This window comes from Punica granatum, chromosome 5 (genome assembly GCF_007655135.1).
Source record: "Punica granatum isolate Tunisia-2019 chromosome 5, ASM765513v2, whole genome shotgun sequence".
Taxonomy (NCBI): Eukaryota; Viridiplantae; Streptophyta; class Magnoliopsida; order Myrtales; family Lythraceae; genus Punica; species Punica granatum.
In genome coordinates, this window is record NC_045131.1 from 1,104,189 (window position 1) to 1,129,963 (window position 25,775).

At 38.7% G+C, this 25,775-nt stretch overlaps 3 protein-coding genes across 6 annotated transcripts; 1 reads left to right on the top strand and 2 right to left on the bottom strand.

Annotated features, from left to right (window-relative positions):
- The first annotated feature begins 1,654 nt into the window (after positions 1-1,654).
- LOC116207405 lies at positions 1,655-24,339 on the top strand. Its single transcript, XM_031540326.1, has 2 exons — positions 1,655-1,998; positions 23,409-24,339. The coding sequence occupies exons 1-2, from the start codon at positions 1,769-1,771 to the stop codon at positions 23,605-23,607; spliced, it is 429 nt and encodes a 142-aa protein (XP_031396186.1). The 5' UTR covers positions 1,655-1,768; the 3' UTR covers positions 23,608-24,339.
- On the bottom strand, positions 17,828-18,574 carry LOC116207406. Its single transcript, XM_031540328.1, has 2 exons — positions 18,409-18,574; positions 17,828-18,325 (listed from the first exon to the last, which is right to left on the bottom strand). The coding sequence occupies exons 1-2, from the start codon at positions 18,455-18,457 to the stop codon at positions 18,015-18,017; spliced, it is 360 nt and encodes a 119-aa protein (XP_031396188.1). The 5' UTR covers positions 18,458-18,574; the 3' UTR covers positions 17,828-18,014.
- On the bottom strand, positions 18,786-20,219 carry LOC116207403 (nuclear polyadenylated RNA-binding protein 3-like). 4 transcript variants are annotated; one of them, XM_031540322.1, is made up of 4 exons: positions 19,856-20,219; positions 19,671-19,713; positions 19,529-19,587; positions 18,786-19,314 (listed from the first exon to the last, which is right to left on the bottom strand). In XM_031540322.1, the coding sequence occupies exons 1-4, from the start codon at positions 19,915-19,917 to the stop codon at positions 19,023-19,025; spliced, it is 456 nt and encodes a 151-aa protein (XP_031396182.1). In that variant the 5' UTR covers positions 19,918-20,219; the 3' UTR covers positions 18,786-19,022. The 4 variants fall into 4 exon arrangements, with proteins under 4 accessions (XP_031396182.1, XP_031396184.1, XP_031396183.1 ...); XM_031540324.1 differs by having other exon boundaries at positions 19,812-20,216; XM_031540323.1 differs by having other exon boundaries at positions 18,786-19,292; positions 19,529-19,576; positions 19,856-20,214.
- Positions 24,340-25,775: the final 1,436 nt, after the last annotated feature.

Consider the following 25,775-nt stretch of genomic DNA (forward strand, 5'->3'; position numbering starts at 1 on the left):
CGAGCATGATAAGCATTAAGATAAATGCTCCATGAGCCCATGTTTTCCTTAAGTTCATATTTTGACATTACTCTTTTATTATTTAACTTTTGATTTCTACCTATTTTGGGAAGAAAAATATTTTATTAATGTAAGGTAATTATACTATTTTATCCTCTAATAATATGATAAGGTTCTCATATTTATTTAAAATACTGAGAAATATTATTGAATATTATATTATAAATGAGATATAAAAAACTTAATAAAGTCAAAATAATTTTTAAACTTATATGATCAGTGAATTAAAAATATAATATCTTTTCATAAAATTATTATGCAATATCGCGCGATTTCTTTTTTCAAGTATTAAGCTAAATTATTATGCAGTATCGCCAGTGCGGCAGAGCAACAATCGGTCTGCATCAGCAACAGTACGATGTGCAGCGGCACCATTGACGGCGACGGTGGGTGTCTCATGATGGCTCGGGCAATGCCCGAGCTGGAGGGATTCGAGATGACAGTAGATCTGAGCTTCAGGGTAATTCTCCGCCGCTCATCGCAGGAAAAGTACTTGCAAGTCACAACGAACACCTTGTTCAATCATAAGTCCAGTTGTGGCCGCGACAAGGGTCCCTGGTACGATTCGTGTACCACTGTTGCCAACATCAAAGCCTGCAGCCCGCAAAAGTGCATCGCAACTGCCTCGTGAAGCTGAACTGACCACTTGTCTCGCCACGTCGTACCTATTCACTTATCTCCTCATGGAGAAAGTCTTTTATCATATGTATAAATTCGCGTCCTCTGGTGCTCTCTGTGGCCCATGTACGTATAACTTTCACGTCTTTAGGTTTTAGCTTTGCTTTGTGTTGGTGATAATTAATTACCGTGTACGGGATCACAACTCGTTTGTGGTGCGTGTGTTGTGATACTCCTATATTAATTTGCATGTCATTTGATCACTCCAACCCATTTATTTGAGTCTTTGAATAATCGCACCCAAAAAAAAAAAGCATTGTTGGAAGAACAGAGCAGTCGCATCGTCATCACAACAACTCGACCATTGGGTCCTTATCAGGCTGCAGCCAAGCAGACAGATCATATGATTGCAAGCTCAAAGCCTGTGCTCAGCCCTATGTCGAGCTAGATGCCGTGATCATACCCCACCGGTCACTGATAGAAAGCTTCTCCAAACCCCACAGACATGTGCCATGTTCAATCGCGAGAACCCCTGGCCTTGCCATTAGTACTTCCATTAACGATCTACCGTTGTGCTGTCCATTGAGAAACTTTGCATTCCGGCCTACTTTGCCTTTGCTTCGGTTGGGTATTTATTTACAGCCAATAAATTGTAATTATTTAGTGGGCTAAACTCAAGAGACGTAAATGACGTGCACACGGTCGAGAGTATCCAACTATCCATGCCTTCAGATCAATAAATTATCTAGTCTTGTGCAGTGTATGATGCCATTTACTTTCTCTGCATTTATGTTTCAAGGAGAACGTAACAGTTAGAAGTTGCGACCAGCTATGTTTTATTATTATTATTTTATTTTTTTTAATCCTTCTCTTTTTGGCACTTTTTGAAAATAATATTAATTATCCTGCAAGAGCAAGGACAAGCACGTGAATTATTGGAGACTCCATCCCATCTGGATTTCATAGATCAGCAACCCACAGAGGATATATATGATCGCTTTGGTTTGGCTCCATTCCATGTGCTCTCGCTTTCAAATATCTGCGCGTTGTCATCGCTGATCATCACAAATTAAACAGTGAAGCTATAAAAATGGCGAAGGGATGCCTGTTCGGGGCCAGGCCAGGTTTCCAGCAGTTTCTCGCATTAGCAGCAGCAACGCTGTTATTGTTACTTCTGTCGATGCCGGTCACAGGAGCTGCAGAGCAGCAAAGGTCGTCGATGATCATGGGCAACACCTCTTTGTGCAGTGCCATTGATGTCGATGGAGAAGATGGTGGCTGCGCCCTCGCGATCGCTCAGGCACAGCCCGAGTTGGAGGGGTTCGAGATGGCTGCAGACCTGGGCACGGGAGTCCTCCGCCGGTCATTGGCACCGACAACAAACTATAATTCCTTCACCAAGTTCACCCCGCGTCGGAATAACGCTGCGTGCGGCCGCGACAAGAATGGACGCTACATTCCATGTACTACCCCTCCCAATGCAAATGCTCGCCAGTGTGATCAGTTCCTTCGCGACTGCCATAAATGATCCGTTTTCTAATCTCACACACACATATATATATATATATATATATATATATATATACGCGTGTGTGTCCAATTCCCCCTTAATTATGGCCTATATATGATAAGTACAACTTTCACGTCTTTAGATTTTAGCTTTGCTCTGTGTTGCTGATGGTTAATTATCATGCACGGGATCACAACTTGTGTGTGTGTGTGTGTGTGTTGTGATACTCCTATATTAATTTGCAAGTCGTTTGATTACTCCAGCTCGTTAGTTTATTCTTCGAATAATTGCACTCGAAAAAGACATCATCGGAAGAAGGGGGCAGTAGCATCGCAATCACGGCAATTCGACCATTGGGTCCATATCAAGCTGCAGCCAAGTAGATGGATCATATATGACTGCAGGCTCAAAGTTTGTGCGCAGCCCGATGCTGAGATCATCTCCCAGCAGTCGCTGACAGATAGCTCCTCCAAAACCACAGGCATATGCCATGTTCAATCGTGAAAACCTCTGCCATTAGTAGTTCTACCATTGTGTTGTGTCCCATTGATAAACTTTGCGTCCTGGCCTAGTATTGCCAATCGTAATGATTTAGTGGATTAAACTCAAGAGACATAAATGTTCCCGCAGTTGGGGTTCCACGCCTTCCTAATAATCTTGTGCCGACCTATGATTGTATTTAATTTCCTTGCATATCTGTTCCGAGAACCATAATTAGAAGTTGTTACTAGATAGCTTACCGTGCTACGTGGCACCATCGTCACCGTCGCCTAAATAATATTTTTTCATATGTGTTGTGACATAATTTTACGTGATACCACCGTTACGCGTAAAACTTTCTCGTACTTGTTTACTCCTTTATTAATCACTGTGCTTCAGCATCCACCGAACCAATTCTGTAAGAACATTTCACAATCTTTTTTTTCCCCCCTTCACATGGTTAATTTGATCTTCGTCATCTTAAATATCTGATTTCGGAAGGCGGAGAATAGTCAAACGCAATAGGAAAGTGATCGTCAAAAAGTTGCAGAAGGTAATGTAATTCACTGGACTCCAACTGCTCGAGCACATGCATGTCAATTGAATTTGTGTCTCAACTGGAAAAATTGTGAACTTTGAACACGAAAGCCATCAACTGCTTATTCTATGAGAAGTTCATCGACAGAAGATAAATAGAAAGGCACGACCTCTGGATTTAATTGCACATCTAGTACGACGTCAATTATTCCATCAGATTGTAACAGTAACAGTTAATGTGAAGCTAATGATGATACATGACACAGCATAATTGGACTAGTAGACTCTTTTGCCGACCGTCTCTGGGGAGATGAGGCACGAGTAGTTCTTGCACTTGTATTGGTTCCACTGAATTTTGTGATCACTGGGTTTAGTCCCAGAAAGAGCTTTCGATCGGGAATGGTTTTGTGTAGTGAGAGGGTGTTCTTGAAAAGCATCTTCTTCTCGGCAATGGTCACAGCCACCGGCCATAAGCTTGTGAGCAAGCTCGGAGTCATCTGGACACGTTCCGTGGAGCTTGTACGTCATGAACCGGTCCAGATAAGTGGCCATACGGGCACAACCCATTCCAATTGAAGGATTGATCGATTCAACTCCGAGGAAAGTTTTCTTTCCGATTGCCCTGTTTGGTTTCGGTGAGGTGTAGTACTGTAGTTCTTAAGCTCCACACCCAGCTGCTGCTCGACCCTTCTCCGGCTTCATTTTCCTTGGGACTACTGGCATCCTCATCAACATGGCTCACTTCGCCTATCCCAGGAAGCGAATTCTCAATTACTTGACCAGGTGAAAGACTAATGGCAAGCTTATCTCAAAATTTGGCAAATGCTTCTTCTTCGTGTCTATCAGCACAAAGCTGCTCCAGCAAGAAGCCAACTTGGGTCTGCAAATTCGATACTTGCCACCTCAAGTGATAAGGAGCAACTGCACTTCGGGTTTGGGACAGATCAGTGGCCGCCGAAAAGACAAAGTCAGGATAATAAGTTTCGACAGTAAGGGCAACTAACCTGAAGAGGCTGATGAAGAGGAGAAGATATCATTTGGCGGAGGAGACATTTGATTTGCTTACTCTGACCCTGTTTCTGCATTTCCTGGGGCAGTCTGCTCTTCCTTTTCTTCTTAGTGAATGAGGAGAGCGACAATCAGATCTCCTCTTTCAGTTCAGTCCCCAAGCTACTGTCTTAGTTGCCAAGGTCTTGAATTACGGATAAAAAATAGATAATCTTTACCACGGATCATGTTTCTTGAGGGGAAGGTCCTTGATCCCCGATAAGTTCGCCATAGCAATTAATGCTTCAGAAATCTAGGAAACTAATAGATAGTTAGAGCTGTTGAAAAACCAACTCAACAAAGTAATATATTCCATTGTTTCTATGAACATACACAGAAAATGGATGCGCATTACTAAAATCTCAAAACTTTCACCGTTCATCAGGAGACTATTGTCAAATACTTCCATGGTCTTTCTCCTTCTTTCTCCTGTGAAGGTGTCATTACAATCATCTCCATCCTCTCTACGGATCCTGCTGATAAAGACCCGTTAAATGACTATAAAATGTCAAACCGAGGCTACACTACAATAAACTACTTCTTGTCTTCCTCACTACCATCCCCTTCTTCATCATCATCATTGTCGCCTTCCTCTTCCTCCTCTTCGGCTTCATCTCCATCTTCTTCCTTCCGGTTCTCATCTTCTTCATCCTCCTTACCATTATTGTAACCAGCACCACCACCTCCCCGTGATTTGGCATAGTCCTCAAGCGACGAGGAGGGGAATAGTTCTCCAACCTTGTTTACTTTCTCGGTGGCAGATTTAATTGCACATCTAACGCGACGTCAATTATTCCTTCAGATTGTAATAGTAACGGCTAATGTGGAGCAAATAATGTTACATGTCATAATATGATTGAACTAGTAGACTTAATAGGTTTTTATTTAATTAAAATAATTAAAAGGATAGAAAGGGAATTTAACTTAATAAGAGGAAAGGAGGAAGGGGCCAATGGTGGTGACTACGCCGATAGCTACCATCTCCCAGTTGAGATCGCCGGCAATAGCAGGACCCCGATTATGTAGATGATGACCGTAATTGGGATTTGGGACATCCACCGTCGAAATCAAAAGAGTCCCAAAATTGAGGGCTTTTCTCATTTTGGCGAGGGGGCCGATTGAGACTCCGCAATCTTCAATCCACTCTTTTCTTTTTAAAATAATCTTCTTTTTTTCTTTTTAGAATTATTTTTTAATTATATAAAAACATGTGAGACATATTTTTTCAATCATGTTGTGCCATGAAGCGCTATTAGTTATTACCGTTACATTGACGAATAATTGACACCGTATTAAAATCACGGCTAAACTTAAAAGTCAAGTCTTTTTGTATTATTTTTTAAAGATCATACTATAAAAAGATAAAAATCGTGTATTTTTGTACTATTTTTAAAAAGCCATTATATATTTAAGAAAAAATATAAAGTTAGTACATTTTTATATTATTATCTAAAGGTCGAACTGTGTTAAAAAGGATTAATTATACTAATGATTCAAAAAGTTTTAATAATATATCAAGTTGGTCCAAAAAATTTTTTTTTTTGCTACTTGATGGTACAAAATATTTCAGAATTGTAACATGATAGTACAAACCGTCATCTCGCCATTGACGCCATCAAGTCGTCCTTTACAAGACTGTAATTTTTACACCATCATATAATTTACGTAAAACATTTTGTACTATTAAGTTATAACTTCAAAATATTTTGCACCATCATGTAACGTCTCACAAAAATCGATTTTGTACCATCAGCGTCGGCTTGAGCTGATGTTGCAATGAGCGGCGAGTGTCTCATGATGTAGACCTGAGCTCCGAAGTAATCCTCCGCCGCTCATTGCAGGAAAAGTACTTGCAAGTCACAACGAACACCTTGTTCAATCATAAGTCCAGTTGTGGTCGCGACAAGGGTCCCCGGTACGATTCGTGTACCACTGTTGCCAGCATCAAAGCCCGCAGCCCGCAAAAGTGTATCACAACTGTCTCGTGAAGCCGAACTGACCACTTGTCTCGCCACGTTGTACCTATTTGCTTATCTCCTCATGGAGAAAGTCTTTATCATATGTATAAATTCGCGTCCTCCGGTGTTCTCTGTGGCCCATGTACGTATAACTTTCAAGTCTTTAGGTTTTAGCTTCGCTTTTGTGTTGGTTATGATTAATTACCGTATACGGGATCACAACTAGTTTTGTGGTGCGTGTGTTGTGATACTCCTATATTAATTTGCATGTCATTTGATCACTCCAACTCGTTTATTTAAGTCTTTGAATAATCGCACCCAAAAAAGAAAAAAGAAAAAAAAGACATCATCGGAAGAACAGAGCAGTCGCATGGTCGTCACAACAACTTGACCATTGGGTCCTTATCAGGCGGCAGCCAAGCAGACCGATCATATGATTGCAAGCTCAAAGCCTATGAGCTAGATGCCATAATCATACCCAACCGGTCACTGATAGAAAGCTTCTCCAAACCCCACAGACATGTGCCATGTTCAATTGCGAGAACCCCTGGCCCTGCCATTAGCACTTCCATTAACGATCTACCGTTGTGCTGTCCATTGAGAAACTTTGCATTCCGGCCTACTTTGCCTTTGCTTCGGTTGGGTATATATGTACAGCCAATAAATTGTAATTATTTAAAGGGCTAAACTCAAGAGACGTAAATGACGTGCACACGGTCGAGAGTATCCACCTATCCATGCCTTCAGATCAATAATTATCTAGTCTTGTGCAGTGTATGATGCCATTTACTTTCTCTGCATTTATGTTTCAAGGAGAACGTAAGAAGTTGCGACCAGCTATGTTTTATTATTTTTATTATTATTATTTTTTAATCCTTCTCTTTTTGGCACTTTTTGAAAATAATATTAATTATCCTGCAAGAGCAAGGACAAGCACGTGAATTGTTGGAGACCCCATCCCATCTGGATTTTATAGATCAGCCACCCACTGAGGATATATATGATCGCTTTGGTTTGGCTCCATTCCATGTGCTCTCGCTTACAAATATCTGCGCTTTGACTTCCCTTATCCTCACAAATTAAACAGTGAAGCTATAAAAATGGCGAAGGGATGCCTGTTCGGGGCCAGGCCAGGTTTCCAGCAGTTTCTCGCATTAGCAGCAGCAACGCTGGTATTGTTACTTCTGTCGATGCCGTTCCCAGGAGCTGCAGAGCAGCAAAGGTCGTCGATGATCATGGGTAACTCCTCTTTGTGCAGTGGCATTGATGTCGACGGAGAAGATGGTGGCTGCGCCCTCGCGATCGCTCAGGCACATCCCGAGTTGGAGGGGTTCGAGATGGCTGCAGACCTGGGCATGGGAGTCCTCCGGCGGTTAGCGACAGTGACCTTAGACGTTGGAAAAGTGGCCGAGGGCACCCGGGTTTCTGGTAAAGCTGCGTGCGACCGCGTGAAGATGGGCCAACGCTACTCGTGTACTACCGATCCCAATTTAAGAGCTGTCCCGTGTCCTATGTTCCGCCGCGACTGCCGATAATGATCCGTTTTCTAATCTCATATATACATCTGTGTGTGTGTGTGCGTGCGCGTGTCCTACTCCCCCTTAGTTATGGCCTTTATATGATAAATAAAACTTTCAGGTCTTTAGATTTTAGCTTTGCTCTGTGTTGCTGATGGTTAATTATCATGTACGGGATAACATATATTAATTTGCAAGTCATTTGATTACTCCAGCTCGTTAATTTATTATTCGAATAATTGCACCCGAAAAAGACATCATCGGAAGAAGAGGGCAGTTGCGTCCCAATCACGGCAATTCGACCATTGGAATTTGGGTCCATATCAAGCTGCAGCCAAGCAGGTGGATCATATGGCCCTGTTTGAAATTTGAAACTGATTTTAGAATCGTGATTTTGATTTTAACTCTACCCACTAAACAACAAAATATATTTTTTTCAAGTCAAATTTATAATATCATCTCATTTGTCTTTTTTCACCATCAAAATTAAAATCAAAATCAAAGTTACTTTTTAACTCTGAAATTAAACTTCGCCTATATGACTGCAAGCTCAAAGTTTACGCTCAGCTGGATGCTGAGATCATCCCTCAGCAGTCGCTAACAGATAGTCCTCCAAAACCACAGGCATATGCCATGTTCAATCTCGAAAACCTCTGCCATTAGTAGTTCTACCATTATGTTGTGAATCATTGATAAACTTTGCGTCCTGGCCTAGTATAGCCAATCATAATGATTTTGCTGGTGGTTGATTTTAGAGTTGAATTGAGTTGAGTTTTGATTTTAATTGATTTGTAATGGTTGTGTTGTTAAATTATAAGAAAAAGTCTGAAAATGTAATGAATAGTTGAGAGAAAGTAATGATCGTGTTATTGAATTATAAGAAAAAGTCTGAAAATGTAATGAATAGTTGAGAGAAAGTAATGATCGTGTTGTTGAATTATAAAAAAAAGTCTGAAAATGTAATGAATAGTTGAGAGAAAATAATGATTGTATTGTTGAATTGTGAAAAAAATAATAAATAGTTTAGAGAATTTAATATTAAAAATTAAATTGAATGGTTAAAAAAAATTTTAAAATAATTATTTTATTGAATTGAAGTTAAGTAAAGTTAAATGGAATAGAATTAAAACAAATTTTGAATACCAAACGGTCCGGTGGATTAAACTTGAGGGACATAAGAATAACATTAATTATTAAATATCTGATTTAGGAAGTCGGAGAATAGTCAAACGCAATAGGAAAGTGGTCGTCAAAAAGTTGCATTATGGTCGTCAAAAAGTTGCAGAAGGTAATGTAAGTCACTGGACTCCAACTGCTCGAGCACGTGCATGTCAATTGAATTTGTGTCTCAACTGGACAAATTGTGAACTTCGAACACGAAAGCCATCAACTGCTTAGTTCTCTGAGAAGTTTATCAATTGCAGGTGATAAATAGAAAGGTACGATCTTCAAGTTTAGTTACACATCTAGCACAACGTTAATTATTTCATCAGATTATAACAGTAACAGCTAATGTGGAGTTAATGATACTACATAGTACAACATGATTGGATTAATAGATTCAGTAGTTTTTTATTTAATTAAAAAAATAATTAAAAAATTAAAAGGAAAGAAATGGAATTCAACTTAATAAGAGGAAATGAGGAAGGGGCCAACGGTGGTTGCTACGTCGGTGGCTACCATCTCCCAATTAGGATCGCCGATCGCAGTTGGACCCCGATTATGTGGTTAGTGACCGTGATCGAGACACCCACAATCGAAATCAAAAGAGCCCCGAAATTGAGGGCTTCTTCATTTCAGCGATGGGGGCCCCAATTGGGTCTTCGTAATCTACAATCAGCTCTTTTTAAATTTTTTTTTAAAATTTTTAGAATTATTTTTTAATTAAATAAAAATATGTGAGATTACCCTTTCAATTATGTTGTGTCATGGGATCCCATTAACTGTTACCGTTACATTTGATGAATAATTGATGCCGTATAAGAATCGTAACTAAAATTAAAAATCGTGCATTTTTGTGCTATTTTTTAAAAATTGTGCTATAAAAAAATAAAAATCGTGTATTCTTGTACTACTTTCAAAAAGTTGTGCTATAGAAAAAAATATAAAGATAATATATTTTTGTATTATTCTTTAAAGATCGAATGTATTAAAAAAAAGAGTAAATATCGTTTTTTTTAAATTAACCCATTAATTATTCTGTCTCTTTCTTCTCTTTCTCTAGTCTCACTAGACAATGTCGTACAATAATTAATGTTAACGTGGGTGTGGAAGCAAAGCAAGCACATGAGTAGTAGCCTAGCGGGGCTATTCACAAAAAAAAGTAGCCTAGTAGAGCTATGCAGTACAGTTGCTGAATTATTGGATGCCCCATCCCATCTGGTTTCATAGCTTAGCCACCCATTGTGGTGTGGAAGATATATATGATCGCTTGGCTTGATTCCATTTGCTCACGCACACAATTCTATAATCTATGCCTATAACTATCTATATCTATATCAATAAGATTAAGCTAAAGAAGAGTAGTCACAAGCCACTCAATGATAGTCTTCAAGAAAAATATTTAAAATACCCACACTATTCTTTCTTTAAATTAAAAATAAAACTCTTTTGCAATCAATCTTAGGCGTATGATTTTTTTATAAAATTCATTTATTTGATTCTTACATAATCATCAAGAGGATCTAACGTGAGATTATAAATTTACAAAACAAAAGGAATAAGACAATACTATGAAATGAAAATGATTTGTCTTACCAACATGCAATTCGACGCACATTTCTCTTAAACAAAGTCTTAGATTCGAGTCTTGTAAATAAAAAAGATTAATATTATGGAGCTTTATCCCTTAATAAGTCGACTAGGTTTGAACTAAATTAGTCGTGATCCATTAGATTTTAAATATGATGATACACACAAAAAAATTATTTGCCTTCATTAAAATCACAAAAAAGAGAGTAAATATTTGCCTTTATAAATTGAATTCAAGTTACTTAAATAAATGTTCAAATCTGATATGACAAAAGATAAAAATATTTAGTTAAACAAATTTTCAATTTTACTCAAGCGTGATAAGCATTAAGGTAAATGCTCCATAAGCCCATGTTTTCGTTAAGTTCATATTTTGACGTTACTCTTTTATTATTTAACTCTTGATTTCTACCTGTTTTGGGAAGAAAAATATTTTATTAATTTTACGTAATTATACTATTTTATCCTCTAATAATATGATAAGGTTCTCATATTTATTTAAAATACTGAGAAATATTATTGAATATTATATTAAATATAAGATATATAATTTTTAATAAAGTCAAAATAACTTCTAAACTTATATGATCAATGAATTAAAAATATAATATCTTTTCATAAAATTATTCTGCAGTATCGGGCTATTTCTTTCTCTAGTATTAAGTTAAAGTAGAGTTTCTCTTTAGTTACATGTCACTCAATGGTCATTTCTATAAAAATATTTAAAAATTCCATTCTCTCTTCATTTCACAATAAAAGGAAAATAGCAACCTTTTGCAATCAATCTTTTTTTTTCCTTTTTGGTAATTTTTTGCAACCAAGTTTGGACACGTGATTATTTAGTTTATTTTACGATCAAATTCTTTTATTTGATTCTTACTCTAATAATCATCAAGAGGATATTGTAACATGACATTGTAAATTTACAATACTAAAGAGAATAAAAACAACTCTCTGAAATGAAAATGATTTACTTACAATATAATTACCCGAAAAAATGAATATTTGTATTTAATAAATTTAATTTAAATTAATTAAATAAAGAATAAAAATTCGACATAGCAAAAGACAAAATCATCTTATAAATAAATCCACAGTTTTTTTTTTCGGTAAGCAATAGATCCACAGTTTTAGCTGAGCATGATAAGCATTGAGGTAAATGCTACATGAGTCCGTGTTTTCCTTTTTCTTTTTTTCTTTCTTTTATGGGTAGTCCACGTTTTCCTTAAGTTCGTATCTTGATATTAGTTTTTATTATTTAACTTTTAATTTCTATCCAGTTTTGGAAAAAAATATTTAATTAATTCAACATAATTTTATCCTCAAATGATATGATACAATTCTTATATTTATTTAGAGATATTGAGAAATAATAGTTAATATTATGCTACAAATTAGAAGATATAAAAAACTTAACAAAGTCACATTAAATTTGAAACTTATATGTTCAGAATTTGAATTTGAAATATAAATATTTTTTCATAATTTACTTCACAACATCGCGTGGGTTTCTTTTTCTAGTATGTATATATTTATGTGTTTGACATCGTTGATCATCGTTGGTCACAGGAGCTGCCGCACGACAGCTCGCTACGCAAAGTTCGACCATCCTCGCTACGCAATCTCGTGTTCAACTGTAAGCCTATCTGACGAACTATTTGACGAACTAAACCACCAGTATAAATATTGATTTTATCAGCGTAGCATTATCAAAAACTTAATATAGTTCATGAAGGCAGTTGTCCCTCAAATCCAAATCCAAAGATTTCTTTTTTCTAGCAAAATACATTGATTTCTTTTTTCCTCAAATGGCGATCTCTTTCACTCTAAACTGAAAGCAGGAGAATAGTCAAAAGCAATAGAGAAAAAAGTGATGCATAAAAAAAAGTTGCAAGAGGTGATAGTGTAAGTCACCGTACTCCCACTGCTCAAGCACGTGCATATCAATTGCGTCTGAACTGGACAGATTGTGACATTAACTCCAAAGCCATATCGACCGCTTCTTTTACGGGAAGTTTATCAGCAATTGTAGATAAAAGATAATATGATGCACATCCATTGAGTTTAAGCAATGCTTTTTTTTTTTTTAAATCCTCAAGTCCATTGATGATAATGATGGATATAAGGTAAAACAACCAAGAGAAAATCACATGAGCAGAAGAAAATACAACAGATCCACCGTGATCACTGTAAGAGGAGATACGTTGTGATAGAAACACGTTAAAATAGGCACATATACAACACTCCGTGTGGACTCTGGTCAAACTAGGAAGCAGAGCTAAGGCAATCCATATGGAGACTGCTACTCCGCAGAAACAAAGGATCAGAGTCCATATGAATCTTGGATTGGTATTCGGCGCAGGAGTTCTTTACAAATCAACCCAAACAATTCAAACCAGAACCCTATGATCTATTAACAATCAGCCCAATCCTCTTAAAGGCGTAGGAGGGAGATATGCGGCCAAATGGAGCCGAAACCTGCAACAAACAAGAGAGACAAAAAGGAGAAGACCGAGATGGCAGCAACCCACAAGTTCGACCCGAATCGCTCAAATCGAAATATGAACCAATCGGGTCGGATGAAACTGGAAGACCGGGTCGATCCGACCCGACACATTACGAAGTTTGACGACGCCACTGCTGGGAGGAATCCACAAGAAACACCAGAGATCTGACTGAGACACGGTGAGACCTGGGGTTACGGAAGCCGAAACGAGCTGTGGACACCGGAATCGGGAAGGGAAGAGAAGAGGGACACCGCCCAAAAGAAAAAAATAAAGGACCAAATCCACCAACTAGAGCAAGTGTCAGCACGATAAATCCCGTTCGAAAGCTGAACCTAAAGTTTCTTGCCAGTTGGTTGGTGGATCGGGGGGTCTGAGTAAATCCAATTAAGGATAATGCTCATCTTCTTCTCTCTCTCTCTTCATTCAGAACAAGCCCAGAGACCCGGAATTTTACAAGAAGTTTATGGGTTGTTAATGAAAAATATTCTGATATACACATTGATTTTAAGCATTCCTAGAAAATCTCGACAGTGCAATACCCACTATTCTAATCGAACAACAACTCGATCTAGACCATGTCCATCCACGCTTGAAAATCCCAATTAAGACCTTAGTCATGTATCGCTTTAGTGTTCTATCAATGCATATCAGAGGACCTTTAGAATCAGAAGCGCGGACTCGATAACCGAAGATTAATGGGGACAGATCCAGATAAAAGTGTGCGATATAAAAGAACAGAAAATGTTCAGGCAAGAAGTTCTTTATCTTCGATGATTTTAGGATTACGTATGAATCTATATGGCTCTCACCCATCAAAAAAGAACCTGTATGGCTCTGAATCTTGCAGTACTGTATTGGCACCTTCGACAACTTTTCATGGATGAGAATATATAAAGATATATCATGCAGTTAAAGCAAGTAAATAAATTAATTAAGGGAAACTAAAGTAATCAATAGTGAGGTTAAGTTCCTCATCATGATTCATGTGTTTTTTTTTCGCTGAATATCATGATTCATGTGTTAATTGCTCTTTCTAGAGAGGACAAATTCCATATATATATATATATATATTAACAGCCACTTGATTGGATTTGGACTCGTGTTGTGTCGTATTAACGTAGTGATCATGAAAAGTTGCAATGCCCTCCCCATGGGTTTGTCCCTGCCCCCGTTTGCATGTCCGGGGAGGGGAATCTTAATCATCAGTTTTATATATACGTGTAAAAGAGACTGATTATGAATATGCATATACCCCAAGAGACCAACAAAAGATAAGGCTTTTCTACTTCGGCTTGTTATACACAGGATGTCACAAAACTACGGTTCTTGAACAAGACTTCGGCATAGCGATGCGGCCATTCCTTTTGTATTTGAAATGGGGACATTGACTCCAGCACGGTCGCAACAATGCCTTGGACATCGGGAATAAAATACGAACAGGGCAGGGACAAAAACAATGTTAACCGTCTAACGAGATTTGCAAACTTCTAACAATTTAGCAGGGTCAAAGGGGTTTACAAGTAGAAAGGCATCCCTCGGTGCCAGTCAAGTGTACAGCACATGATCTTTGATTTTTGGGGCAATTAATGATGGGACTGTAAGTGCTAGCAAGCAAAGCCATGGATTTTTCATCATGGTGATGTATGCAACAATGCCCGGAGTAAACTTCTAGGAAACAGAGGAGTGCCTTCCAGCTCCAAGAAGGACAATTGAATAATAAGAAAAATCCAAACTTTACGCAGGAATCATCCATGGAGTAAACTTCACGGAAATAGATGTGATCCAACCAAGAGAATGAGAATTTGAATAATAAGAAAAATTCCAATCTTTACGTCAATACCCTTTTTCTAGTTTATCGTTGTTATGATGACGCTGCTCTTTCGACGCAGAGGGGTGGCGTAGGACCGGAGGAATACATTGGTCCGGTTTGTATCTGTTGGTTTCCAAACCCAAACAAAAGCAGAGGAAGGTGAGGATGAGAATCCAGACAAGATTCTTGAAATGATACCTATTCTAGTTCTTGCTTTTTCTTGATTCCCAAGTCCAGATAGAGCTTTCGATCGGGAATGGTTTTGTGTAGTGAGAGGGCGTTCTTGAGAAGCATCTTCTGTTGGGTATCCCTCCAATTTAGAGAAAGTTGGGCTCAAATTGTATTGGGCTTTTATCGGGCTTTAATAGGCCCAAGAATCCATTTTTGTTAGGGTTAATATTTCAGCAAACTAGCTGAGGAATAAATAGCAGCAGAACAGCTGCAGATCAGTGGACGTGCGGCAGCAGCAGACAGAAGCAGCAGATCAGCAGAAGCAGCAACAAAAGAACAGAGCAAAATCGGATAAACAGGGGCAGCGCGCAGCTGGAGATCAAACCTCGATCGGGACGTCAAACGAACTCCGATTGGGACGAAATTTTGACAGCAGCTTCACAACACGTGGGGCTAAGTTCTGAACGGTCAGAATTTCTATTCGAGCTCTGTAGGTGCTGTTTCAGCTGACTTTGTGAACCACCCGGTGTGGGTGACGAATTTAGTGTTTGGGTGATCCAAGAGAGTGTTTCTCTTGAGTTTGGTGATCCAAGGGTTTACCCTTGATGAAAGACATTGTATAACCTTCATTCATAGTGGATTGTTGATTCGGAGTTGGTCCCGTGGTTTTTCCCCACATCGGGGTTTTCCACGTAAAATTCTTGGTGTTCTTTTACTTTACTGCTTGTTGGTTGATTTGATTAGTTCCTATCTCGATTACACTAGTAGGGGAGGAAGATTAATCGCTGCGTTATTATTTGGTTAAGTACATCCCTTCCCAACAAGTGGTATCAGAGCCTCGGGTTAGAGAAGTTTTGAGTTTTTCGGTGTTTTCGAGATGGAGGAATCTACAGGATCTATGTTCAAGTTGAATGCAACCAACTACTCTATATGGAAGTCTCGGATGGAGGATCTTCTATTTTGCAGGGATTTGTACGATCCCATTGAAGGGGATTCCGCGAAACCCAAAGATAAGGATGACAAGGCTTGGGAGCGCACAAATCGGAAGACTATTGGTTTGATTCGGCAGTGGATAGACAATAGTATTTATCATCATGTTGCTCAGGAGACAAATGCAAAAGCTTTGTGGGATAAATTGACAAATCTCTATGCGAGGAAGACACCGCAAAATAAAGCATTCCTCGTGAAGAAGTTGGTTCATCTTCGTTTTCAGGATGGAGGTGATATGGCTGTGCACATGAGTAATTTCCAGGATATTATTAACCAGTTGACGAACCTGGAGATAATATTACCCGATGAGTTGCAGGCTTGTCTACTTTTAGGGACTCTACCGGATAATTGGGACACACTCGTGGTTGCATTAAGCAATTCTGCGCCAAACGGGAAGCTATCGTTGGCCACGGTGACAGACAGTTTATTTAATGAGGAGACTAGAAGGAAGGCTCGGGGATTTCCATTCAGTCTGAAGCCTTGGTTACTGAACAACGGGGAAGAAGTCAAAGCAGAAATTTCTCTTCCAAGCATAGTAACTCACGTGGCAAATCGAGGGGTAGATCAAAGTCGAAGACGAGGAAAGTGGTCACTTGCTATCACTGTGGAAAGGAGGGACACTACAAAAGGGAGTGTAGAGCTCTGAAGAAAAATCAGAATGGCAACGGTGAGAGCAAGAAGGAAGAAGGCACTACAGCAGTGGCATCTGATGGAGAGACCTACATCATTTGTGATGAAGCCTATGTGAATTTCACATGTCAGGACTCTACCTGGGTTGCAGATACAGGTGCCTCGTTTCATGTCACTCCTCATCGGGATTTCTTCTCATCTTACACTACCGGAGACTATGGTTATGTGAGAATGGGGAATGGACAGTCATGCAAGATTGTCGGTACTGGTGATGTCTGTCTAGAGACCGAGCTTGGCTGCAAGTTGCTTCTGAAGAAGGTGAGGCATGTTCCAGAAATTCGCCTTAACCTAATCTCGACGGGTCAGCTTGATGATGAAGGCTACAGTAACGAATTTAGCAATGGGAGATGGAAGCTCTCCAAGGGTTCGTTGATTGTGGCACGGGGTCAGAAGACCGACACTCTCTACAGGTTGCGTGCCAGACACAATTCCGGTCAAATTAATGTTGCTGAGGATTATCCTATCGAGCTATGGCATAGGAGACTTGGGCATATCAGCGAGAAAGGTATTCAAATTCTTGCTAGAAAGCAGCCTTTGCCCGTTAAAGGTATGCACTTGAGCACTTGTGATCACTGTTTAGCTGGTAAGCAGAGGAGAGTTTCTTTTGTTAGAAGTCGTCCCTCTAGATGCGATCATATACTTGACCTTGTGCATACTGATGTTTGTTTCATGTCGGATAGATCTCTTAGTGGTGCTCTCTATTTTGTGACCTTTATAGATGATCACACCAGGAAGGTTTGGGCTTACCCTATGAGAACTAAAGATCAGGTGACTGAGATTTTCAAGAACTTCCATGTAGCAGTGGAAAGAGAAACGGGCATGAAGCTGAAATGTGTAAGAGCTGATAATGGTGGTGAGTATAGGGGTCCTTTCGAGAACTATTGCAGGACTCACGGTATCAAACTTGAGAAGACGGTACCGAAGACACCACAGCAGAACGGGCTTGCAGAGAGAATGAACCGCACAATTGTTGAGAGAGTTCGTTGTATGCTTTTTCAGGCGAAACTGTCTAAGCCTTTCTGGGGCGAGGCAATGAGGTCAGCGGTTGATCTTATTAATCTTACACCGTCAGTTGCACTTGATGGAGATGTACCCCAGCAGGTGTGGACCGGCAAGAAAGTATCATACAAGCATCTCAGAGTCTTCGGGTGCAGGGCATCTGTTCACATTCCTCGAGATGAAAGATCAAAACTTGATGCCAAGGCAAAACAGTGCATCTTCTTGGGTTATGCACATGAAGAGTTTGTAAGTCATGAACCGGTCCAGATAAGTGGCCACACGGGCACAACCCATTCCAATTGAAGGATTGATCGCTTCAACTCCGAGGAAACTTTTCTTTCCGATTGCCCTGTTTGGTTTCAGTGAGGCCTAGTTCTTAAGCTCCCCTGATTTGAACACCCAGCTGCTGCTCGACCCTTCTCCGGCTTCATTTTCCTTAGGATCACTGGCATCCTCATCAACATGGCTCACTTCGCCTATCCCAGGAAGCGAATTCTCAATTATTTGACCAGGTGAAAGACTAACGGCAAGCTTATCTAGAGAGACTGCGATGCGAATAACTCGATCGGAAAATTTGGCAAATGCTTCTTCTTCGTGTCTATCAGCACGAAGCTGCTCCAGCAAGAAGCCAACTTGGGTCTGCAAATTCGATACTTGCCACCTCAAGTGATAAGGAGCAACTGCACTTCGGGTTTGGGACAGATCAGTGGCTGCCGAAAAGACAAAGTCAGGATAATAAGTTTCGAGAGTAAGGGCAACTAACCTGAAGAGGCTGATGAAGAGGAGAAGATATAATTTGGCGGAGGAGACATTTGATTTGCTTACTCTGACCCTGTTTCTGCATTTCCTGGGGCAGTCTGCTCTTCCTTTTCTTCTTAGTGAATGAGGAGAGCGACAATCAGATCTCCTCTTTCAGTTCAGTCCCCAAGCTACTGTCTTAGATGCAAAAGAAAACTCAGATTTGTCAGTTGTTTAATCTGCTTTATCTTGCCAAGGTCTTGAATTACGGATAAAAATTAGATAATCTTTACCACGGATCATGTTTCTTGAAGGGAAAGGTCCTTGATCCCCGATAAGTTCGCCATAGCAATTGATGCTTCAGAAATCTAGGAAACTAATAGATAATTAGAGCTGTTGAAAAACCAACTCAACAAAGTAACAAATTCCATTGTTTCTATGAACATACACAGAAAATGGATGCGCATTACTAAAATCTCAAAACTTTCACCGTTCATCAGGAGACTATTGTCAAATACTTCCATGGTCTTTCTACTGTGAAGGTGTCATTACAATCATCTCCATCCTCTCTACGGATCTTGCTGATAAAGACCCGTTAAATGACTATAAAATGTCAAACCGAGGCTATACTACAATAAACTACTTCTTGTCTTCCTCACTACCATCCCCTTCTTCATCATCATCATCATCATCATCATTGTCGTCTTCCTCTTCCTCTTCGGCTTCATCTCCATCTTCTTCCTCCTGGTTCTCATCTTCTTCATCCTCCTTACCATTATCGTAACCAGCACCACCACCTCCCCATGATTTGGCATAGTCCTCAAGTGACGAGGAAGGGAATAGCTCTCCAACCTTGTTTACTTTCTCGGTGGCAGGTTTACCCGAACTATTAGATTCGCCTTTGTTCATCTGTTTGAAAAGAGCGACAAGACTAGCACATTAAGGTTATCATGGATATTAAGAACATAGTGAAGCAGAGCAACCACATAGAATTAGGAATTACTATTCCGAAGTACTCATCATCCTAATTCATAGGCATGAAGGATTCCAGAAATTCAAGCTGAAAGACAGAAGTGAACAAGCTGAACAGAGAAGAATTTGCAACTGGAAGAAATCTCTCATTTTATTTACAGAGAGAGACTTACAGCATGTAGTAGAGTTCTCCTGTCCCTTTCTCGAGCATTCTTGATTGCCTACATGAAAGCTAGATATCAGTGTCAAAGGCAAAATTAGTTGTAATCTTCACTTGAAACTGAAAGATTTGATTAAAAAAAATTCGCAACCGACCTCCTCGAGCATTTTCTGTTCCACCTCCAATTCAGAAGAGTCTCTGCGAGATTAAAAGAGCAAAAGACTATTCAGAAAAGATAATTAACACTCTAAAGGCACAACTATAGGCCGGTCTTTGACATGAATCTAATCAAGCACCTTCCCACTACAGAACCGACATGGCAACGGCACTTGGAACATACATTTTATTATTCGAATAATTGCACCCGAAAAAGACATCATCGGAAGAAGAGGGCAGTAGCATCGCAATCACGGCAATTCAACCATTGGGTCCATATCAAGCTGCAGCCAAGTAGATGGATCATATATGACTGCAAGCTCAAAGTTTAAGCGCAGCTCGATGCCGATATCATCTCCCAGATAGCTCCTCTAAAGCCACTGGCATATGCCATGTTCAATCGCCAAAACCTCTGCCATTGGTAGTTCTACCATTGTGCCGTGTCCCATCGATGAACTTTGGGTCCTGGCCTAGTATAGCCAATCGTAATGATTTAGCGGATTAAGCTCGAGAGACATAAATGTACATGCAGTTGGGGTTCCACGGCTTCCTAATAATCTTGTGCCGACCTATGATTGTATTTAATTTCCTTGCATATCTGTTCCAATAACCATAATCAGTAACAAACTAGCTACCTTATTGTGGTACTTGGTACTATCATTGTATAATTAATATTTTTTATATGTCGAGTAACTCCATATCACCGTTGCATCATGACTTTCTCGTACTTGATTACGCCTTTATTAATTACTGTGCTTCAGCATCCACCGAACCAATTCTGTAAAAACATTATCTTTTTTTTTCCCCCTTCACAAGGTTAATTTTATCTTCATCATCTTAAATATCTGATTTAGGAAGGACAACAGTCAAACGCAATAGGAAAGTGATCGTCCAAAAGTTGCAGAAGGTAATGTAATTCACTGGAGTCCAACTGTTCAAGCACATGCATGTCAATTCAGTTTGTGTCTCAGCTGGACAAATTGTAAACTTTGAACACGAAAGCCATCAACTGCTTATTCTATGAGAAATCTATGAATTGCAGATGATAAATAGAATGCCCCCTTGAGGTTTAATTGCACGTGCAGCAAGACTTCAATTATTTCGTCATACGGTAACAGCTAATGTGGAGCTGACGATATTACATGATACAATATGATTGAACTAGTAGACTCAATAGGTTTTTATTTAATTAAAAAGTTAAAAGAAAAAAAATAGGATTCAACTTAATAAGAGGAAAGGGGGAGGGGGTTAAAGGTGATGGCTACGCTAGTGGCTATCATCCTCCAATTGGGGTCGTCGGCGATAGCAGAATCCTAATTATGTGGATGATGACCGTAATCGGGACATCCACTATCGAAATCGAAAGAGCCTAAAATTGAGGGCTTTTTCATTTTAGCGATGGGACCTCGATAGCGCCTCCGTAATCTACAATCAACTCTTTTCTTTTTTGAAAAAATCTTTTTTTTTTAAATTTTTTAAATTATTTTTAATTAAATAAAAATATATGATACTTACTTTTTCAATCATGTTGTACCACTAGGCGCCGGTGACTATTACCGTTACATTTGACGAATAATTGAGGACGTATTAGAATCACAATCAAACCTGAAATTCATTTTCTTCTATACCATTTTTAAAGATTGTGCTATAAAAAGACAAAAACCGTATATTTCTGTGTTATTTTTAAAAAATTATGTTATATTTTAAAAAAAAATAAAGTACATTTTTATATTATTGCCTAAAGGTCGAATTATATTTTAAAAAAATATAGATATTTGTTTTTTTAATTAACCCATTAATTATTCTGGTGTCTCTTTCTTCTCTCTCTATTCTCACAAGACAATGTCGTACAATAATTAATGTTAACGTGGCAGCAAGAAAAGCAAGCACATGAGTGGTAGCCTAGTAGGCTATTCATTTAAAAAAAAAGTGGCCTAGTAGGGCCATGCAGTACAGTTGCTGGATTATTGGATGCCCCATCTCATCTGGCTTCATAGCTTAACCACCCATTGTGGTGTGGCTGATAGATATGATCGCTTGGCTTTTTTCCATTTGCTCTCGTACACAATTCTATAATCTATACCTATATCCATCTATATCTATATTCATAAGATTAAGCTAAAGAAGAGTAGTCACAAGCCACTCAATGATAGTCTTCAAGAAAAATATTTAAAATACCCACACTATTCTTTCTTTATAATTAAAAATAAAACTCTTTTGCAATCAATCTTAGGCGTATGATTTTTTTATGAAATTCATTTATTTGATTCTTACATAATCATCAAGAGGATCTAACATGAGATTGGAAATTTACAAAAGAAAAGGAATAAGATAATACTATGAAATGAAAATGATTTGTTTTATCAACAAGCGATTCGACACTTATTTTTCTTAAGTACGATCTCGAATTCGAGTTTTGTTAATGAAAAAAATTAATGTTATAAAATTTTACTCCTTAGTGAGTCGATTAGGCTTGAACTGAGTTAGTCATGATCCATTGAATTGTAAATAACATGATACGAATAAAACAATTATTTGCCTTCACTAAAATCACAAAAAAAAGAGTAAGTATTGTTACTTAAATAAATGTTCAAATCTGATATGACAAAAGACAAAAACGTTTAATTAAATAAATTTTCAATTTTACCGAGCATGATAAGCATAAAGGTAAATGCTCCATAAGCCCATGTTTTCGTTAAGTTCATATTTTGACGTTACTCTTTTATTATTTAACTTTTGATCTCTAAATTTTTTGGGAAGAAAAATATTTTATTAATTTAAGTACATTCCGACCCATCACGCCCATCGCTCATACAATACTCACAAGGAGCACAAGAAGCAGAAAGCTAAAAGAAAAGGCAGATTCGAGCTCAGAGCACTGCAATGGCGGGGTTAGCTCGGGTGAGGAGACGGATTCCGCATCTGGGTCGCGAGCAGTGAGCGGAGTTTCAGTGGGGAGAGGAGAGTGGAGACCGGACAGAGTGAGGTGAGCTTGACAGAGGGAGAGATAGCAAAGAGACAGAGAGAGAGCAAAGAAGGGAAAGGAGGGGGGAAGGAAGAGACAAGGGAAAAGTGAATAAATAAAGCAGAGAGAAAAGAAAATTATAGAGTGGGGACGCTCCCTCCTCCTCGTCATGCGTTTTTTTTTTTTTTCTATATATATGTATATTTCGATGAAACCATGAAACGCCCTCGAGCGTACATCATCGCTCGAGTATACTTTTGGCTTTCATCACGAGATTTTTTTTTTTGAATTTTGGTCCTTTAATTAATTATCGTGATGTCTCTTTCTTCTCTCCCAGATAATCAATCATCTTTATACTGCGAGAGCAAGGACAAGCACGGGAATTATTGGGGACCCCATCCCATCTGGATTTCATAGCTTAGCTACCCACTGAGGATATATATGATCGCTTTGGTTTGGCTTCATTCCATGTGCTCTCGCTTACAAATTATCTGCGCGTTGACATCGCTGATTCTCCCAAATTAAACAGTGAAGCTATAGAAATGACGAAGGGATGCCTGTTCGGGGCCAGGCCACGTTTCCAGCAGTTTCTCGCATTAGCAGCAGCAACGCTGGTATTGTTACTTCTGTCGATGCCGGTCACAGGAGCTGCAGAGCAGCAAAGGTCGTCGATGATCATGGGCAACACCTCTTTTTGCGGTGGCATTGACGTTGATGGAGAAGATGGTGGCTGCGCCCTTGCGATCGCTCAGGCACAGCCCGAGTTGGAGGGGCTCGAGATGGCTGCAGACCTGGGCATGGGAGTCCTCCGCCGGTCATTGATAACCAAAAATGAACTGATCTTTTCCACCCAGTTTCGTAATAAAAATGCGTGCCGCGACAAGAACGGACGCTACTTTCAATGTACTACCGATCCCAATCTAAGTGCTGTCAAGTGTGGTACGTTCAATCGCGAGTGCCATCCACGTTAATGATCCGTTTTCTAATCTCGTATATGTGTGTGTGTGTGTCCTACTCCCCCTTAATTATGGCCTGTATATGATAAGTACAACTTTCACGTCTTTAGATTTTAGCTTTGCTCTGTGTTGCTGATGGTTAATTATCATGTACGGGATCACAACTCGAGTGTGTGTTGTGATACTCCTATATTAATTTGCAAGTCGTTTGATTACTCCAGCTTGTTAATTTATTCTTCGAATAATTGCACCCGAAAAAGACATCATCAGAAGAAGAGGGCAGTAGCATTGCAATCTCGGCAATTCGACCATTGGGTCCATATCAAGCTGCAGCCAGATAGATGGATCATATATGACTGCAAGCTCAAAGTTTAACCGCAGCCTGATGCCGAGATCATCTCCCAGCAGTCGCTGACAGATAGCTCCTCCAAAACCACGGGCATATGCCATGTTCAATCGCAAAAACCTCTGCCATTAGTAGTTCTACCATTGTGTTGTGTCCCATTGATAAACTTTGCGTCCTGGCCTAGTATTGCCAATCGTAATGATTTAGTGGATTGAACTCAAGAGACATAAATGTACCCGCAGTTGGGGTTCCACGCCTTCCTAATAGTCTTGTGCCGACCTATGATTGTATTTAATTTCCTTGCATATCTGTTCCAAGAACCATAATTAGAAGTTGTTACTAGCTAGCTTACCATGCTAAGTGGTACCACTTGCATAAATAATATTTTTTGTTTCTTATAATATAATCCTTTGTGGTATCACCGTTCTACATAAAACTTTCTCGTGCTTGTTTACTCCTTTATTAATTACTGTGCTTCAGCATCCAGTGAACCAACTCTGTAAAAACATTTCACAATCTTTTTTTTTTCCCTCCCTTTCACAAGGTTAATTTGATCTTCATCATCTTAAATATCTGATTAAGGAAGGTGGAGGATAGTCGAACGCAATGGGAAAGTGATCATCAAAAAGTCGCAGAAGGTACTGTAAGTCACTGGACGCCAACTGCTCGAGCACATGCATGTCAATTGAATTTGTGTCTCAACTGGACAAATTGTGAACTCTGAACACGAAAGCCATCAACTGCTTATTCTATGAGAAGTTTATCAATTGCAGATGATAAATAGAAAGGCACTGTCCTGAGATTTAGTTGCCCATTTAGTACGGCGTCAATTATTTCGTCATATTATAATAATAACGGCTAATGTAGAGTTAACAATATTACATGGCACAACATGATTGGACTAATAGACTTAATAGATTTTTATTTAATTAAAAAATTAAAAGGATAGAAAGGAGATTCAACTTAATAAGAAGAAATGTTGCTGATGGTTAATTATCATGTACGGGATCACAACTCGCATGTGTGTGTGTGTTGTGATACTCCTATATTAATTTGCAAGTCGTTTGATTACTCCAGCTTGTTAATTTATTCTTCGAATAATTGCACCCGAAAAAGACATCATCGGAAGAAGAGGGCAGTAGCATCGCCTTCACGGCAATTCGACCATTGGGTCCATATCAAGCTGCTGCCGAGTAGGTGGAAATCTGATATGACAAAAGACAAAAACATTTAATTAAACAAATTTTCAATTTTACCCGAGCGTCATAAGCATTAAGGTAAATGCTCCATAAGCTCATGTTTTCGTTAAGTTCGTATTTTGACGTTACTCTTTTATTATTTAACTTTTGATTTCTACCTATTTTGGGAAGAAAAATATTTTATTAATTTAACGTAATTATACTATTTTGTCCTCTAATAGAATGATAAGGTTCTCATATTTATTTAAAATACTGAGAAATATTATTGAATATTATATTATAAATGAGATATAAAAAACTTAATAGAGTCAAAATAAATTTTAAACTTATATGATCAGTGTATTAAAAATATAATATATTTTCATAAATTTATTGTGCAGTATGGCGTGATTTCTTTTTCTAGTATGAAGCCAAAGTAGAGTTTCCCTTTAGTTATATGTCACTCAATGGATCATTTCTATAAAAATATTTAAAAATTCCATTCTCTCTTCATTTCACAATAAAAAGAAAATAGGAACCTTTTGCAATCAATCTTTTTTTTTTCTTTTTGATAATTTTTTGCAACCAATTTTGGACACATGATTATTTTGTTTATTTTTTGATCAAATTCTTTTATTTGATTCTTACTCTAATAATCA

Bases quoted from the DNA above. Each gene is read 5' to 3' on its own strand.
- LOC116207405 (XM_031540326.1), top strand. From the start codon at position 1,769: ATGGCGAAGGGATGCCTGTTCGGGGCCAGGCCAGGTTTCCAGCAGTTT. The intron at 1,999-23,408 runs GTTCGAGATGGC...CGAGTTGGAGGG, and splicing joins GCACAGCCCGAGTTGGAGGG to GCTCGAGATGGCTGCAGACC.
- LOC116207406 (XM_031540328.1), bottom strand. From the start codon at position 18,457: ATGTCTCCTCCGCCAAATTATATCTTCTCCTCTTCATCAGCCTCTTCA. The intron at 18,326-18,408 runs GTTAGTTGCCCT...CCCGAAGTGCAG, and splicing joins CTCTTCATCAGCCTCTTCAG to TTGCTCCTTATCACTTGAGG.
- LOC116207403 (XM_031540322.1), bottom strand. From the start codon at position 19,917: ATGCTACTGCCCTCTTCTTCCGATGATGTCTTTTTCGGGTGCAATTAT. The intron at 19,714-19,855 runs GTATGTTCCAAG...TTAATCTCGCAG, and splicing joins AATTATTCGAATAATAAAAT to AGACTCTTCTGAATTGGAGG. The intron at 19,588-19,670 runs GTCGGTTGCGAA...ACTGATATCTAG, and splicing joins AACAGAAAATGCTCGAGGAG to CTTTCATGTAGGCAATCAAG.